Source organism: Moschus berezovskii, chromosome 24, assembly GCF_049115385.1.
Source record: "Moschus berezovskii isolate FMDL1 chromosome 24, NW_MosBer_1.0, whole genome shotgun sequence".
Classification (NCBI taxonomy): Eukaryota; Metazoa; Chordata; class Mammalia; order Artiodactyla; family Moschidae; genus Moschus; species Moschus berezovskii.
In genome coordinates, this window is record NC_142483.1 from 54,240,541 (window position 1) to 54,256,440 (window position 15,900).

General features: G+C 41.4%; 1 protein-coding gene across 2 annotated transcripts in view; it reads left to right on the plus strand.

Annotated features, from left to right (window-relative positions):
• The window catches only part of GLB1 (galactosidase beta 1), a 107,582-nt gene that overhangs the window by 60,647 nt on the left and 31,035 nt on the right, over positions 1-15,900 (plus strand). For both annotated transcript variants that reach the window (XM_055414735.2, XM_088831752.1), the window contains exon 11: positions 14,641-14,715. In XM_055414735.2, the coding sequence (XP_055270710.1) occupies positions 14,641-14,715 (75 nt within the window). The remainder of the gene's footprint in view (positions 1-14,640; positions 14,716-15,900) is intronic.

Below are 15,900 nucleotides of genomic sequence, written 5' to 3' on the forward strand. Positions count from 1 at the left end.
TCCATAGCTCTCTCTGCTGCTGTTCAGGGTCCATGCTCCATACACCAGCCTGGGCCATTCTGCTGTCACACTCTGGCCCTGGAAACAGGTAGGAGGATTGTGAGCTTCAGTGTCAACTGGCTGGAACAGGGATTTGTACTTCCAGCCTCAACTGGACCTTTAACTCTCTGCACTTCTCTGTTCCCACCCTCTTCTCTTCTCTCCGTCCAGTGTGAACCATCACCGCCACACTTTTTCCATAATGTACAGGTGATGCTATCTCCTCCTTCATCAAGAACATTAATGCTGCTGAGAAAGTCAGGTGACATAGATATACATTTCAGAGAGGGTATCGGATGAGGCATGAAAAGCGCACGTATATTTAAATGAGTAAAAACAAACCATTAAAATTTATGGGTACCAGAGAATAACAGGGGAGGAATAAATTGGGAGATTGAGATTAAGGTATACACACTGCTATATATAAATAGACAACTAATAAGAACCTGCTGTATAGCACAGGGAACTCTACTCAATACTCAGCAATGGGAAAAGAATCTAAAAAAAAAAAAGAGTGGATATATGGATATGCATAACTGATCCCACTTCATAGATCACAGCCTATGAGTCATGCCACGCAGGGCCACCCAAGATGGACAGGTCATAGTGAAGAGTTTTGATAAAACATGGTCCACTGGAGGAGGAAATGGCAACCCACTCCAGGAGTCTCACCTGGATAACCCCATGAACAGTATGAAAAGGCAAAAAGATATAACACTGGAAAATGAGTCCCTCAGGTAAGAAGGTGTCCAATATGCTACTGGGGAAGAGCAGAGGGCAATTACTAATAGCTCCAGAAAGAATGAAGCGGCTGGGTCAAAGTAAAAACGATGCTCAGGTGTGGATGTATCTGGTGGTAAAAGTAAAATCCGATGCTGTAAAGAACAATATTGCATAGGAACCTGGAATTTTAGGTTCATGAGTCAAGGTAAAGTGGACATGGTCAAGCAGGAGATGGCAAGATTGAGCATCAAAATCTTAGGAATCAGTGAACTAAAATCAACGGGATGGGCCAGTTTAATTCAGACGACCATTATATCTAGTACTGTGGGCAAGAGTCCCTTAGAAGAAATGAGGTAGCCCTCACAGTCAACAAGAGTCCAAAATGCAGTACCTGTATGCAACCTCAAAAATGACAGAATGATCTCAGTTCGTTTCCAAGGCAAACCATTCAACCTCACTGTGATCCAAGTCTATGCCCCAACCTCTGATGCCAAAGAAGCTGAAGTTGACAGGTTCTATGAAGACGTACAACACCTTCTGGAACTAACACTAAACAAAAATGTCCTTCTCATCATAGGGGATTGGAATGCAAAAGTAGAAAGTCAAAAGATATCTGGAATAACAGACAAGTTTGGCATTGGAGTACAAAATGAAGCAGGGCAAGGGAAAGAAAACAAGCTGGTCATATAAAATACCCTCTTCCAACAATCCAAGAGATGACTCTATACATGGACATCATCAGATGGTCAATACTGAAATCAGACTGATTATGTTATTTGTAGCCAAAGATGGAGAAGCTCAGGACAATCAGCAAAAACAAGATGAGGAGCTGACTGTAGCTCAGATCGTGAACTCCTTATTGCAAAATTTGGGCTTAAATTGAAGAAAGTAGGGAAAACCATTTGGCCACTCAGATTCGACCTAAATAAAATCTTTTATGATTATACAGTGGAGGTGACAAATAGATTCAGGGATTAGATCTGATAGAGTGCCCAAAGAACTATGGATGGAGGTTCATAACATTGTACAGGAGGCAGTGACCAAAACCATCCCCAAAAAAAAGAATGCAAGAAAGCAAAGTGTATAAATAGCTAAGGAAAGAAGAGAAGTGAAAGGCAAAGAAGAAAGGGAAAGATACACCCAACTGAATGCAGAGCTCCAGAGAAGAGCAAGGAGAGACAAGAAATGCCTTCTTAAGTGAACAGTGCAAAGGAACAGAGGAAAACAACAGAATGGGAAAGACTAGAGATATCTTCAAGCAAATTAGAGATATCAAGGGAACATTTCATGTAAGGATGGGCACAGTAAAGGACAAAAATGATAAGAACCTAACAGAAGCAGAAGAAATTAAGATGAGGTGGCAAGAATACACAGAAGAACTATATAAAAAAGATCTTAATGAATTGGATAACCACTATATTGTGGTTACTCTCTTAGAGCCAGATATCGTGGAATGTGAGGTCAGGTGAACCTTAGGAAGCATTATTACAAACAAAGCTAGTAGAAGTGATGAAATTCCAGCTGAGGTATTTCAAATCCTAAAAGATGATGCTATTAAAGTGCTGCATTCAATATGTCAGCAAATTTGGAAAACTCAGCAGTGGCCACAGGACTGGAAAAGGTCAGTTTTCATTCCAGTCCCAAAGAAAGGCAATGCCTTAGAATGTTCAAGCTACCACACAATTGCTCGCAAGGTGATGCTCAAAATCCTTCAAGCTCAGCTTCAGCAGTTCATGAACCGAGAACTCCCAGATGTACGAGCAAAGAGACAGAAGAACCAGAAATCAAATTGTCAGCATTCATTGGATCATGGAGATCTCAAGGGAGTTCCAGAAAAACTCTACTTCTGTTTTACTGACTACACCAAAGACTTTGACTGTGTAGGTCACACCAAACTGTGGAAAATTCTTAAAGAGATGGGAATACCAGACCACCTTACCTGTCTCCTCAGAAACCTGTATGCAGGTGTCAAGAAGCAACAGTTAGAAGCAGACATGGAGCAACTGACTGGTTCAAAGTTGGGAAAGGAGTACAACAAGGCTGTATATTGTCACCCTGCTTATTTAACTTATATGCAGAGTACATCATGTGAAATGCTGGGCTGGATGAATCGCAAGCTGGACTCAAGACTGCCAGGAGAAATACCAAAACCTCAGATATGCAGATGGTATCAATCTAATGGCAGAAAGTAAAGAGGAACTAAAGAGCCTCTTGATGAGAATAAAAGAGGAGAGTGAAAAAGCTGGCTTGAAACTCAGCATTCAAAAAACTAAGATCATGGCATCTGGTACCACCACTTCATGGCAAACAGAAGTTGAAAAAGTGGAAGCAAGACAGATTTTATTTTCTTAAGCTACAAAATCACTGTGGATGGTGACTGCAGCCATGAAATTAAAAGACACTTCCTCCTTGGAAGGAAATCTATGACCAGCCTAGATAGCATATTAAAAAGCAGAGACATCACTTAGATGACAAAGATCTGTATACTCAAGCTATGGCTTTTCTAGTAGTCACGCAAGGATACGAGAGTTTAACCATAAAGAAAGCTGAGTGCCAAAGAACTGATGCTTTCAAATTGTGGTGCTGGAGAAAACTCTTGAGAGTCCCTTGGATGGCAAGGAGATCAAACCAGTCGATCTTAAAGAAGACAACTCTGAATACTCATTGGTAGGACTGATTCTAAAGCTGAAGATCTAATACTTTGGCCACCTGATGTGAAGAGCTGACTCACTGGAGAAGACTCTAATGCTGGGAAAGATTTAAGGCAAAAGGAGAAGAAAGCAGCAGAGAATGAGATGGTTAGATAGCATCACCAACTCAGTGGACATAATTTGAGCAAACTCTGGGAAATAGTGAAGGACAGGGGAGCCTGGTGTGCTGCAGTCCACGGGGTTGCAAAGAGTCAGACACGACTTAGTGACTGAACAACAACATTACTGATTCACTTTACTTACCAGAAACTAACACAATACTGTAAATCAATTATACTCCAATGAAAAAAATTTTAATCATTGCAAGTTAATATTTTTTAAAGGTTATTGGAAACATCACAAAACTTAAAAACGTATTTTGATTTATTCACTGCTTGAAACAGCTCTGCCATCCTTCTTTCCTTATGTTCTTTTGGCTTCATGCTGTTTTATTGTCTCTTCAAATGATAGCAGTGTTTGTAATCTTTAGTGAGACTGGCTCTTGAGTGTGGTTGATAGACATTTGTTTTTCAGTATTGACAGTTTAGAAAAACAGAAAAGCTTCACATTTTGTTACCGATGGTGCTATATGACTATTTAGTATTGTCATGCAAATTGGGGAGATGTCTTTCAAGTTCTTGCCTGCATGAGCTATGATATTTGGAAGAAATTACAGACAGGTTCTGGCTGCTTAACATTTCAAACCCTGTTTCCCCTCCACAACCCACATATTTCTGGGGCTGGATGCCTTATAGCACAGTCATGTTGCAAGTCAGCATAATCTGTTAGCAATAGTTTACCTACTCATGGGAGTAACAGTGCAGCTTGTAAATATATTTTCCACCCAAATTAAATAAATCCCCACCTCAACTCTCCTTTAGTTGAATCAAGGCCTGTAGCCACTCTAAAGCCTCTTCACCTAAGAGCATGCTTGACGGAGGAAAACTGGAGCAGAGAGACGAGTGTTTTAGCCTTTTGTGGTTAAATTGCGTTACTTTGCAAATTTTACAGAAACCTCTGACCATGCACTGCTAGGACCCTCCCTTGGGGAGGGAGTGGCCCTTGGGGGCACTTCTGAGTGCAGGAGATGAGTTCAGAGGCTGCTGAAGTAACCAAAGAATGAGATGATGGCATGGGCAGCAGGGAGTGGGGAGACAGCAATTGATTTGAAAAATATTGGGGAGGTAAAATCGGTGACAAAGGGAAGTGAGAGTGTTAGTGGCTCAGTCGTGTCCAACTCTTTCCAAACTCATGGACTGTAGCCCGCCAGGCTTCTCTGCCCTTGGGATTCTCCAGGCAAGAATACTGGAATGAGTTGCCATTCCCTTCTCCAGGAGATCTTCCTGACCCAGGGATCAAACCTGCGTCTCCTGCATTGCAGGCAGATTCTTTACCATCTGAGCCACCAGGGAAGCCCAAAACTGGTAGGATTTAGCAGCTGGCTGAGTGCAGGTGTGAGGAAGAATGAGGAGTCATTGACTGGTCCATGGTACGTTAGCTGGATGCGTACTGGGGTTAGCAACTAAGACAGGGCTGCAAAGAAAACAGGTGGGAAGTGGGATGGGGGAGAGAAGCCAGTAATGCTCAGGATGCCTCTGGGGACATCTCGGGGAGGTGTCTGTCTGGCAGGCAACTCACTTAAGAGTGAAAAGGTCCAGGAAGAAGTCATTAGGACAGACATGGATTGCGCAGTCGTTGTGGAGGCGGAGGGTGAAGTTCAGGAGAGGCTGAGATTGCACATGGAGAGCTGATCAAGAAGGGCAGTGGGCCAAGCAAAGGACAAATCCAGAGGATCCCAGGAGTTTAACCAGTGGCCACAGTAAGATGAACTCATGAAGGAGACAGAATCTTCAGAAATTTATGTGATTCAGTGGCTCATGATAGACTGCAACGTAACATGTAGTTCAAAAGTGGGCTCTTCCTTAGGAGACTTTGTAGATGTTCAGCTAGCTGGTTTGTTAGATGATATTCAGAGTATTTGTTTGCATGGAGGAAAAGAAATGGGATCATAAATATCCCCATATACACCACTTCTGCCTCTTTCCTTCACCAAAGATTTAAAAAGTTGAATGGGTCTTTTCTTTAGTCCATCTCAAGACTAAGCTGGGTGGAGATGGACAGTCTCTTTCACTGACTCTTTCAGGGATGGGAATTTCCCAGCAGGCTGCACAAGCCTGTGCTCAGTGGTGAAGGCTCCAGGCAGCGGTCCAGGCAGCACAGGACTCTTTTAAGGCATGACAGTGCTCTCGATATTTGCATTTTTTTAAGCTATTCTCTTTGCTGTGGGTAAAACTCAACCAACTTGGTTAACACTTTGACCTCGAGGATGAACCATAAGACTGTAGGGTAGCGCCCTCCTACTCATTACCAATTCCTGAGAGGGGCAGTGGTGAGTTTATTTTTGTATGCTTTTGAATGAGAGTTTTGTTCCAGTCCTTAATAGGGGTTCTATCAAAGATGAGTCCAGCTGACTTTTTGAAGATGGGTTATTCTGTAATCAAGTTGTAGTTGATGACCTTGATGCCTGGAGTGGATCTTGGAATTCCTTGAGGGTGGCATTGGGGCTGGGCGGTGACAGGGCATGGGAGAATGGCCAATGAGATTTTCAGTATTTCAGAAGCTTAATGACATTTGAACCCAGGACCAGTCCACGCTGGCTGAATGTCCTCTTGGTTTATGGCTAGAATGACATTAGTTCAGTGGGTGAACCAGCTGTCTCTTAATGGTCCATGGTGCTGGTGGAAACACAGTGATTATGTCAGATAATTAAGGATGACAATGTGAATATTGCTTAATGAACGTTAGTCTTATAAAAAATTTTATTGAGGCACAGTTGATTTACAGTGTTGTGTTAATTTCTGCTGTACAACAGTGACTCAGTTATACATATAGATACATTCTTTTTCATATTCATTTCCATTATGGTTTATCGGAGGATAGTGATTATAGTTCCCAGTGGTACACATTGTGTATCCATTCTACAGTGTTGCTTATCAATTCTACATATAATTGTCTGCATCTGCTAATCCAAATAGATAGCCTTTTAAAGCGTCACCTAAACTCCTGTGGCATTAGTCCATTCATTTCCTGCATACCTGGCTTCTATTTAGTCTGTCTTCTGAAGTGATTTCTCTGAAACACTGATCTGGTCAGGAGGCCTTCTGTGACTCCACTCCTATTTTCATCAAGCCTCATCTTTCAATTCTCCCTTTTATTTAAACCATTTTTAAAAAATTAAAGTATAATTTACAATGCTGTATTAGGTTCAGGTGTACCACAAGATGATTCAGTTCTTTTCCACTCTTTTTCAGATTCTTTTCCTATATTACAGGTATTGAATATAGTTCCTGTGCTATGCAGGTCTCCCTTTCTTGTACATAACTGTCTAGCCTTAAGATAAAGGTCCATAAAGTTCCTCAAGTTCTACAGGAGATGCCGCTTCTACCCCTGGCCTCTGCACAGACTGGCCCCTCACTTATCCATCTGGAAAATGAGGACTGACTCATTACCTTCTCCGGGGAGTCATCTTTGAGTCAACTCTCTGCAGATTTAGTCACACTTTGCTTTCTGCCACTGTGTTATATACTGTGGAAATCTAGAATACACAACTTCTCCTAGTGTTAATATAACTTGTTTATACACACTGACACTCTAGACTTGGGGCTGTTATTATCTTTAGTACCAAGCACAGGACCTGACACAAGTACTTTCTTTTCATTTTTTTTTTCTGTGCCACGTGGCTTGCCAGATCTTAGTTTCCTGACCAGCAATTGAACCTGGCCCCATCAGTAAAAGTGCAGAGTCCTAAACACTAGACTACCAGTGGATTCCCCAATTACTTTCTTAATAAGAGTTTATTAGATAAATGAATAAAAAAGTTAAGAGATCTTGGGGAGAGAATAGTTGGTCACCATTGTATCTGTTGGATTCTACTAGGAAAAGAGCAGCTTCCCAAGTTGAATTTGTCCCTCTAAATAAGTAGGATAAGAAGCAGTATTTATGACAAGTCTGAAAACTATGATTAAAGTACAAATTACTATGGAGACATAAAGGTTCAGAAGTTTATTTTGCTATGTTTGTCTATTTCTTTTCTGACACATTGGTTACTTGGACAGAAGATTAGAATTTTGCCATATGATAATCAGTGAAAACTCACTATACTAATTTTTTTAAAGGTTGTGGCAAATGTGATAGACAGATGGAGGCTTAATATAGAGAATATAATGAGCTCATACTACTGATATCAAGATCCAAATAGATAACTGGGTGAAAGACATAAACAAGTATAGACCTCTAGTGAAAACTTTGGCATACCTTATATTAAGAATCATATAAAATGCTTATATCATTTGACCTAATGACCCCTCACTTGACTGGAGGAAGAAATGGCAACCCACTCCAGTATTCTAGCCTGGAGAATCCCATGGACAGAGGAGCCTGACAGGCTACAGTACCTGGAGTCACAAACAGTCGGACATGACTGAAAGGACTTCACATGCATACCCCTTACTTGGAACTTTATTTTAAAAATTCTGAACATGGAGAATATTATAGACAAGAAGTTGTTCATTGCAATATTATTTATAGTATCAAAAACTGGAAATAATTCAATGCCTAATATTGAAAAGCGATGGTTATATAAATTCTGTTATATCTGTTTGAATATAATATGCAAGTAAGTAAAACTGTTGTTACTATTTGGTCTATGCCAAAAGTGCTTTTGGTAAGTGGCAGGAGTAAATTATAAAATTATCTCGTCTTTGTGTGCATAAATAGAGTGGGTATAAGAGGAAAACTACGAGAGAGAGATGGTTTTGTGGGGTGGGGAAGATACTTTCTACTATGTTACTGTTCAGCAAAAAAGGAGGCAAGATGGAGCTGTAGATGGGACTTAGCTGGTGGTCCAGTGGCTAAGACTCGGAACTCCCAATGCAAGGAGCCTGGGTTCGATCCCTGGCCAGGGAGCTAGATCCCACATGCTGCAACTAAAGGTTCTGCAAGCCTCAACAAAGATTCTTGAGTGCCACCACTAAGACCCAGCGCAGTAAATAAATAAAAATAATAAAAACAAAAAAGACAGAGCCAGAGGAACAACACTAAACGTGGAAGTCAAAGTCCCGGCTCCCTCCCTTGCCCCTTTTCAAAATCTTGAGCAAGTTCCTCTGTCTCATCTCTAAAGAGGAAATATAATAACAAGCTATGAGGGCCTACGTAAGGAATAAATAAGATGACAGAACTGGCACATCAAAGTTAGCTGAGTGTAGGTTGAATAAAGGTGTCTGTGCAGCTGACTTTTTCATCCAGTGTGGTAGAGAGGTTGCAGTCCTGGCCACACCTTGACTTTAGAGGTTAGGTGTGTCGTGGCCCCCTACCACGTACAAGTAAATAGGGGATCTCAGACTGCTGTGAGGTCTCCTCTGTGGATCTGTGCTGACTGCTCTTATTGACCAGAATGTTGGGGGTTGAGGGGAGAATGCGGTATGTCACCTGGCAAGACAAAGAATGTGATGTAGACTTCAGGGAAAGCTGGGAAGAGAGAACTTGCATCTTGCTCTAAGATCAGGAGTAACTCTGGCCTCATTTGTGTTACTGTGAGTCAGGAAGTTCACTGTAACATGATCTTTTAAATTTCACAGAAATACGGACTCATAGAATATTAGCAATACCAAGGACTCCCGGTTCCAGATGGCTGCCTGTCTATGTATCTGTCTCTTCTTCCTTCCAAAATGTGACTAATGATAAAAAAAAAAAAGATTTTTTTTTTTTTTTAAATGAAGCCAACAAGAAGGGAGCTGTCCATGCATGAGAGATTTCAGGAGATTTCTGGGAAACAAAAATAGATGGAGCAGTGGTGACTGAAGAAGTAAGATAAGGAAATCTAGGTTCCCAGTGAGCCTGGAAGAGGGTTATAGGAACAGGGAACAGGGAGTAGATTGACCTTAAAGAACCAAGAAGAGCTGGGGTCTTGGAAATACAAGTAAGACAAAGGATGGAAATGAAAGCTAAAAATGGAAGATCTGGGTGGTCCAGTGGTTAAGATTCTGCACTCCTTATGCAGGGAGTAGGTGTTTGATCCCTAGTCAGGGAACAAAGATCCAAGATCCCACATGCCGTGTATCATGGCCAAAAGAGTTTTAAAAAGCAGGGGTGGCAGGATGGGAAATCTGATGAAACTCTGCGTATTCCTGTCAGATTCTTCACTCCTTTACCCCACTTTCCAATAAACTGTCCATCAGGGAAGCATCTTTCTACCAGCCAGAAAATTGGAGGCTTTAAAAAAAAAAAAGTGCAGAGCCCCAGAGCAAAGACCCCACATATTATGTCTGATTCCCTGCGAAGTCATCCTAAAACAAAGCTCCCCACTGGACAAGCCTGGCTCCTATACACATAACAGGACTGGCGCATAGAAGCTGAGTGTGCAAATGCTAGTGCATTCATCTGCATTACCATTAAATGTCAACAGACAACTAAGGATGATGGCCAGATGTTTGCGCAAACCCATAAAAACTGCAACCAGGAGGAGAAAGACCAAGATGAAATAAACAGAAGAATAACCCTAAAGGCAACAGAGAATTCACAAGACAGATCTTAAACAAAGCAAACTTTCTCAAATTTATATCCTTCAGAGATATTTGAGAAGATATTACATCGATAAAATAAGAACAGAATACTTTGATAAAGGAGACCAAGAAATAGTTACTGGAAATTTTTAAAATATCCTAGAAATTAGAGTGAGAAGACAGATTGAAACAGGAGAGAAAAGATGAGACACATAGAATAATCCGGGAGGTGCAGGTTACTTATAAGGATGGGGAGAAATGGAGAAAAAAAAAAACATCAAAGAAATAATACAGAACTTTTTCCAAAATAAAAAAGAATATCTGAGTTGCCTGGCACAATGAATGTAAAAACCATGTGTGTCCAGATGCATCTTTACAAAAATTTAGGATATTGGGAATAAAGAACCTACAAGCTTCTAGAGAGAAAAAGCTGGTCACCTTTTTCAGGAATGTGCTTGGCATGAACCACACCAGGTGACAGAGGACACTAAACAGCATCCTGGTCATTCTGAGGGAAGATGATTTTTTTAAAAAATATTTATTTATTTGGCTGCATTGGGCCTTAGTTGCAGCATGCAAACTCTTAGTTGAGGCATATGGGATCTAGTTCCCTGGCCAGGGATTGAACCCGGGGCCCCTGCATTGGGAGTCTTAGCCTCTGGACCACCAGGTAAGTCCTGAAGATGATTTTCAACATAGAATTCTATACCTATCCAAATTGCTAACTAAATATGACATACTCAGACATTCAAAGATTCAGGAAGTTTCCCTCCCATGTACCAGTTCTTAGGAAGTTACTTGAGATTGCTCTAGTGAAATGAGGAAGTCATGAGATTCTACAAACAGGAGGGGAAAGCCAGAATAATGATAAAGCCTGGGGACTTCCCTGGTGGTCCAGCAGTTAAGACTCCACACTCCTGATGCAGGGAGCATGAGTTTGATCCCTGGTCAGGGAATGGTGATCCCACAAGCGGTGCAGCGGGGCCATAAATAAATGAAATACAAAAGTTTTTTCTAAAATAATTGTGGACTCTCAACCCTTGGAGCAGAAGACTGAGGGTCCCAGTAGGAAGATTTCTAGGAGAGAAAAGAGTGTTGGAAGAAACTTGATACCGTCTTTGAAAATTTGGAACCATCTAACTACCATGTTAACCGAACAGCAGAGAGAAAAAAAGAAACGCAATTAGAAACCCCAGGGAAGAGAAAAGAAAAATAACATCTGCAAGGAGAGAGAATATGCCATCCTGGTACATATCTGCCATTTAGCTGTGCAGAGAGCAATATTTATATAATTGTAATAATGTGAGCACAGGTGATTAATTTTTAATTTAAGGTCAATGTACACTTGAAGGGAGGACTTGTGACCATAGAACAGACCTTTAACCTTGACATTGTAAAAACCACAGCTGATGGTTTGGAGATGGGAGTGGAGAGGAGAGCTAAGGGGAAGGATGCAGACAGCCTTATCTTTAAATGTGTGGAGACAACGGATAATGTCCTAGTCAGTAAGAACTAAGAAATAAAGGTATAGGGTATTATTTAAAGCTACAAAGATAACCAGTAGAGAAAATAAAAATGGTGACATAACCAAATTGGCAATAACCAAAGGGCAATATTTGAAGAGTATAACTGAGCTAAATTCCATGTATTAAAGAAATAAAGGATCATGCTTTAAGTTGCTCAAACAAGAAGTAGCAGATAAATTTAGAGACTAAAGCAAAAATCGAAACAGTGAAATGATATTAAAATGGTTTCCTCTGAAGAACAGAACTAAAAGAATATTGCAGGAAACCACTGCTTTTTACTATGCTTTTTAAAATTACTTTTAAAAAGGGAAGCTGAGAGGCGGCGGGGGTGGGGGGGGGGCGGGTGGGGAAAGAAGGAAAGAACTAAGCCCTGACAGATCATAATACAACCTATTAATACTTGGAGATTCCAGATGGACATAGACTTAAGACCTGGGAATTATACCCATATCTTCTGACATTAATATAAATTGTGTGTGTATGTGTTTAATAAGGTTTTGTTTTTATTTAAAAATAATTTCAAACTTACAGAAATGTTTCCAGAATAAGAACAGTAGGACACACACATGTGTATTCCACACCAAGATTCAGCCGTGTGAGTATTTCACTACGTTTGTGTCACCGTTTGCCCCTTGCCGAGCGCATACGTTCTCTAAACCTCTGGAGGGTTTTAGACATCAAGACCCTTGACCCCCACATACACGTCAGTGTATGTTTAAGAATAGGCAAGAATGTGCTCTTATATAACCACAGCAAATTTAACACTGACACGAAACTTCAATCTACTCATAAGATTTAATTTGCAAACAGCATCTTTTCCTACTATAGACTCCCTCCCTTCAGAGTCGGTTTCGCCATGGACCTTTTATCTTTTTCCTCCCCACTGCAGTCTTCTGCTGTCACTTTCATCCCCTCTACTTGTTTCTGCTTTTTTGTTCCACCCCATTCCTGATTCAGGTCTCGGTTTTCGTTGTTGTTTTTAAAACTAGTTTTCTCTATTTTTGGCTGTGCTGGATCCTCCCTGCTGCATGGGCCTTTCTCTAGAGCAGGGGCGACTCTGCAGTAGTGGTGCGTGGGCCCCTCTTGCGGAGCACTTGTTCTAGGGAGCACGGTCCTCAGTAGTTGCAGCACGTGGGCTCAGTAGTTGTTGTGGCTCCTGGGCTCTGGAGCACTGGCTCAGATAGTTGGGGTGCATGGGCTTTACGACATGTGGGACCCTCCCAGACCAGGGACCAAACCCACTGTCTCCTGCATTGGCAGGCAGATTCCTTACCCCTGGACCACAAGGGAAGCCCCTGTTGTCATTGTTTTTAATGGTAGCATTTAAACATTTTTTTCATTGGTGTATAGTTGATTTCTCCTGGCAATCTTGATTCAGGCTTTTGCTTCATCCAATCCTGTGTTTCTCATGATGTACTTTGCATATAAGTTAAATAAGCAGGGTGACAATATACAGCCTTGACGTACTCCTTTCCCAATTTGGAACCAGTCTGTTCCATGTCCAGTTCTAACTGTTGCTTCCTGACCTGCATACAGATTTCTCAGATCAGGTGGTCTGGTATTCCCATCTCTTGAAGAATTTTCCACAGTTTGTTGTGATCCACACAGTCAAAGGCTTTGACATAGTCGATAAAGCAGAAGTAGTTGTTTCTCTGGAACTCACTTGCTTTTTTGATGCTCCAACGGATGTTGGCAATTTGATCTCTGATTCCTCTGCCTTTTCTAAATCCAGCTTGAACCTCTGCAAGTTCACAGTTCACATACTGTTGAAGCCTGGCTTGGAGAATTTTGAGCATTACTTTGCTAGAATGTGAGATAAGTGCAATTGTGCAGTAGTTTGACCATTCTCTGGCATTGCCTTTCTTTGGGATTGGAATGAAAACTGACCTTTTCCCATCCTGTGGCCACTGCTGAGTTTTCCAAATTCGTTGGCATATTGAGTGCAGCACTTTCACAGCGTCATCTTTTAGGATTTGAAATAGCTCAACTGGAATTCCATCACCTCTGCTAGCTTTGTTTGTAGTGATGCTTCCTAAGGCCCACTTGACTTCACATTCCAGGATGTGACACCACCCTTATGACAAATCGAAGAAGAACTAAAGAGCCTCTTGATGAAAGTGAAAGAGGAGAGTGAAAGTATTGGCTTAAAACTCAACATTCAGAAAACTAAGATCATGGCATCTTGTCCCATCACTTCATGGCAAATAGATGGGGAAACAATGGAAACAGTGACAGACTTTATTTTGGGGGGCTGCAAAAATCACTGCAGATGGTGACTGCAACCATGAAATTAAAAGACGCTTGCTCCTTGGAAGAAAAGTTATGACCAACTTAGATAGCATATTAAAAAGCAGAGATATTACTTTGCCAACAAAGGTCTATCTGGTCAAAGCTATGCTTTTTCCAGTAGTCATGGATGGATTTGAGAATTGAACCATAAAGAAAGCTGAGCGCTGAGGAATTGATGCTTTTGAACTCTGGTATTGGAAAACACTTGAAAGTCCCTTGGACTGCAAGGAGATCCAGCTAGTCCATCCTAAAGGAAATCAGTCTTGAATATTCATTGGAAGGACTGATGCTGAAGCTGAAACTCCAATACTCTGGCCACCTGATGTGAAGAACTGACTCACTGGAAAAGACCCTGATGCTGGGAAAGATTGAAGGCGGGAGGAGAAGGGGACAACAGAGGATGAGATGGTTGGATGGCATCACCAACTCAATGGACATGAGTTTGAGTAAGCTCCGGCAGTTGGTATGGCCTGGCGTGCTGCAGCCCATAGGGTCGCAAAGAGTCGGACACCACTGAGCGACTGAACTGAACTGATAGTTGATTTACAATGTCGTGTTAGTCTACTTGTTTCAACTTTCTGTTTTCAGGTGTTTTGTTCTATAATTATTTGAATGATTCCTGGAGCTTAAAGCACATACACAAACGTGTGCTTAGAATTCTGTTTTGGAGGGAGTTTTTGGTTCCTTTGCCTTTCCAAAAATCATTGGCACTATTTGAATCTTTGATCGTTCTTTTGAAACATGAATTGCAGAGATGTGTTTCTGAGAGTTTAACAGCCGTTTTTGTTTTCTTTTTTCCACTGTGCTTTATAGTTTGCAAAAGTTCCAGAAGGTCCTATCCCCCCATCCACACCAAAGTTTGCATATGGAAAAGTTGCTCTGAAAAAGGTAAGAAAAAAACTGACAGAAACATTGAGGGTGAGGAAGTGGAATGCAGCAGTCATGAGTCAAAAGTGTTAACGCCTGGCAATCGGTTCCTTATTTTTTGTGAACTTGTTTTCTGTGAGACTGATGGGTGGGTGATGTTTCTGGGAAAACGGGGACACAGGCCGTGAGATGCTGTGTGTGATGCTGACAGGGCATCGGGCTCAGTGAGCGGGCATTCTTAAATCACTTTGTTTCCATTATCAGTGTCAAAACCAGCGTTAGGAGCCCTTGTGGGAATAACATGTAACCTTACTGTTATGGCTGCTGCTGCTGCTGCTAAGTCACTTCAGTCGTGTCCGACTCCCCATAGACGGCAGCCCACTAGGCACCGCCATCCCTGGGATTCTCCAGGCAAGAACACTGGAGTGGGTTGCCATATCCTTCTCCAATGCGTGAAAGTGAAGTCGCTCAGTCATGTCCGACTAGTAGCGACCCCATGGACTGTAGGCCACCAGGCTCCTCTTTCTAGGCAAGAGTCCTGGAGTGGCTTGCCATTGCCTTCTCCAACTGTTATGGCTAGTGACATTCATTTCTATAATTCTCCTTTTCTAAAAGCAGTTCTCAAAAGCCACAAACATTAACTCTAAATTATACACTCCCCTCCATCTGAAAATCATGTCTTCAGGAAAAAAAGAAAAATCATGTCCTCATGGCTTGTGGCTTGTATGGTAATTGGGACATCGAGTGGGAAAGCTAAAAATGAATCATAAATATTAGCGAAGAGCTTTTTCTTCTAGGGAAAGAGAAAAAGAGGAGAGGCTTCAATTGATAGTCAGGAGTGACGTAAGCCCAAGGCAATTTGTTTTGACCATCTTCAGGTTTTCCCCTCTGATAATCCCTAACTCCTACCTGGGTTAACTAACAAGAAAAAAAAGTTACACATTTCTTAAGAATCTTGATATGCTAAAATAGCATCATAAGTTTTTATCTTTAAGCAAAATGCCAAACATGATTGTATAATGTTTCCATTTGTGAAGCCTTTTGATGTTTGGTTGAGCTCTTGTAACATTTTCCACCTAGTGTCGGATGTGTGTGTTACATTCTACAAAGAATGTGGTTTCTCTGCCTGATAGGAATCAGACTTTAATCACATTTGTAAAGGGAGTACCTTCTGCTTGTTCATTGCTGCTGCTGCTGCTAAGTCAC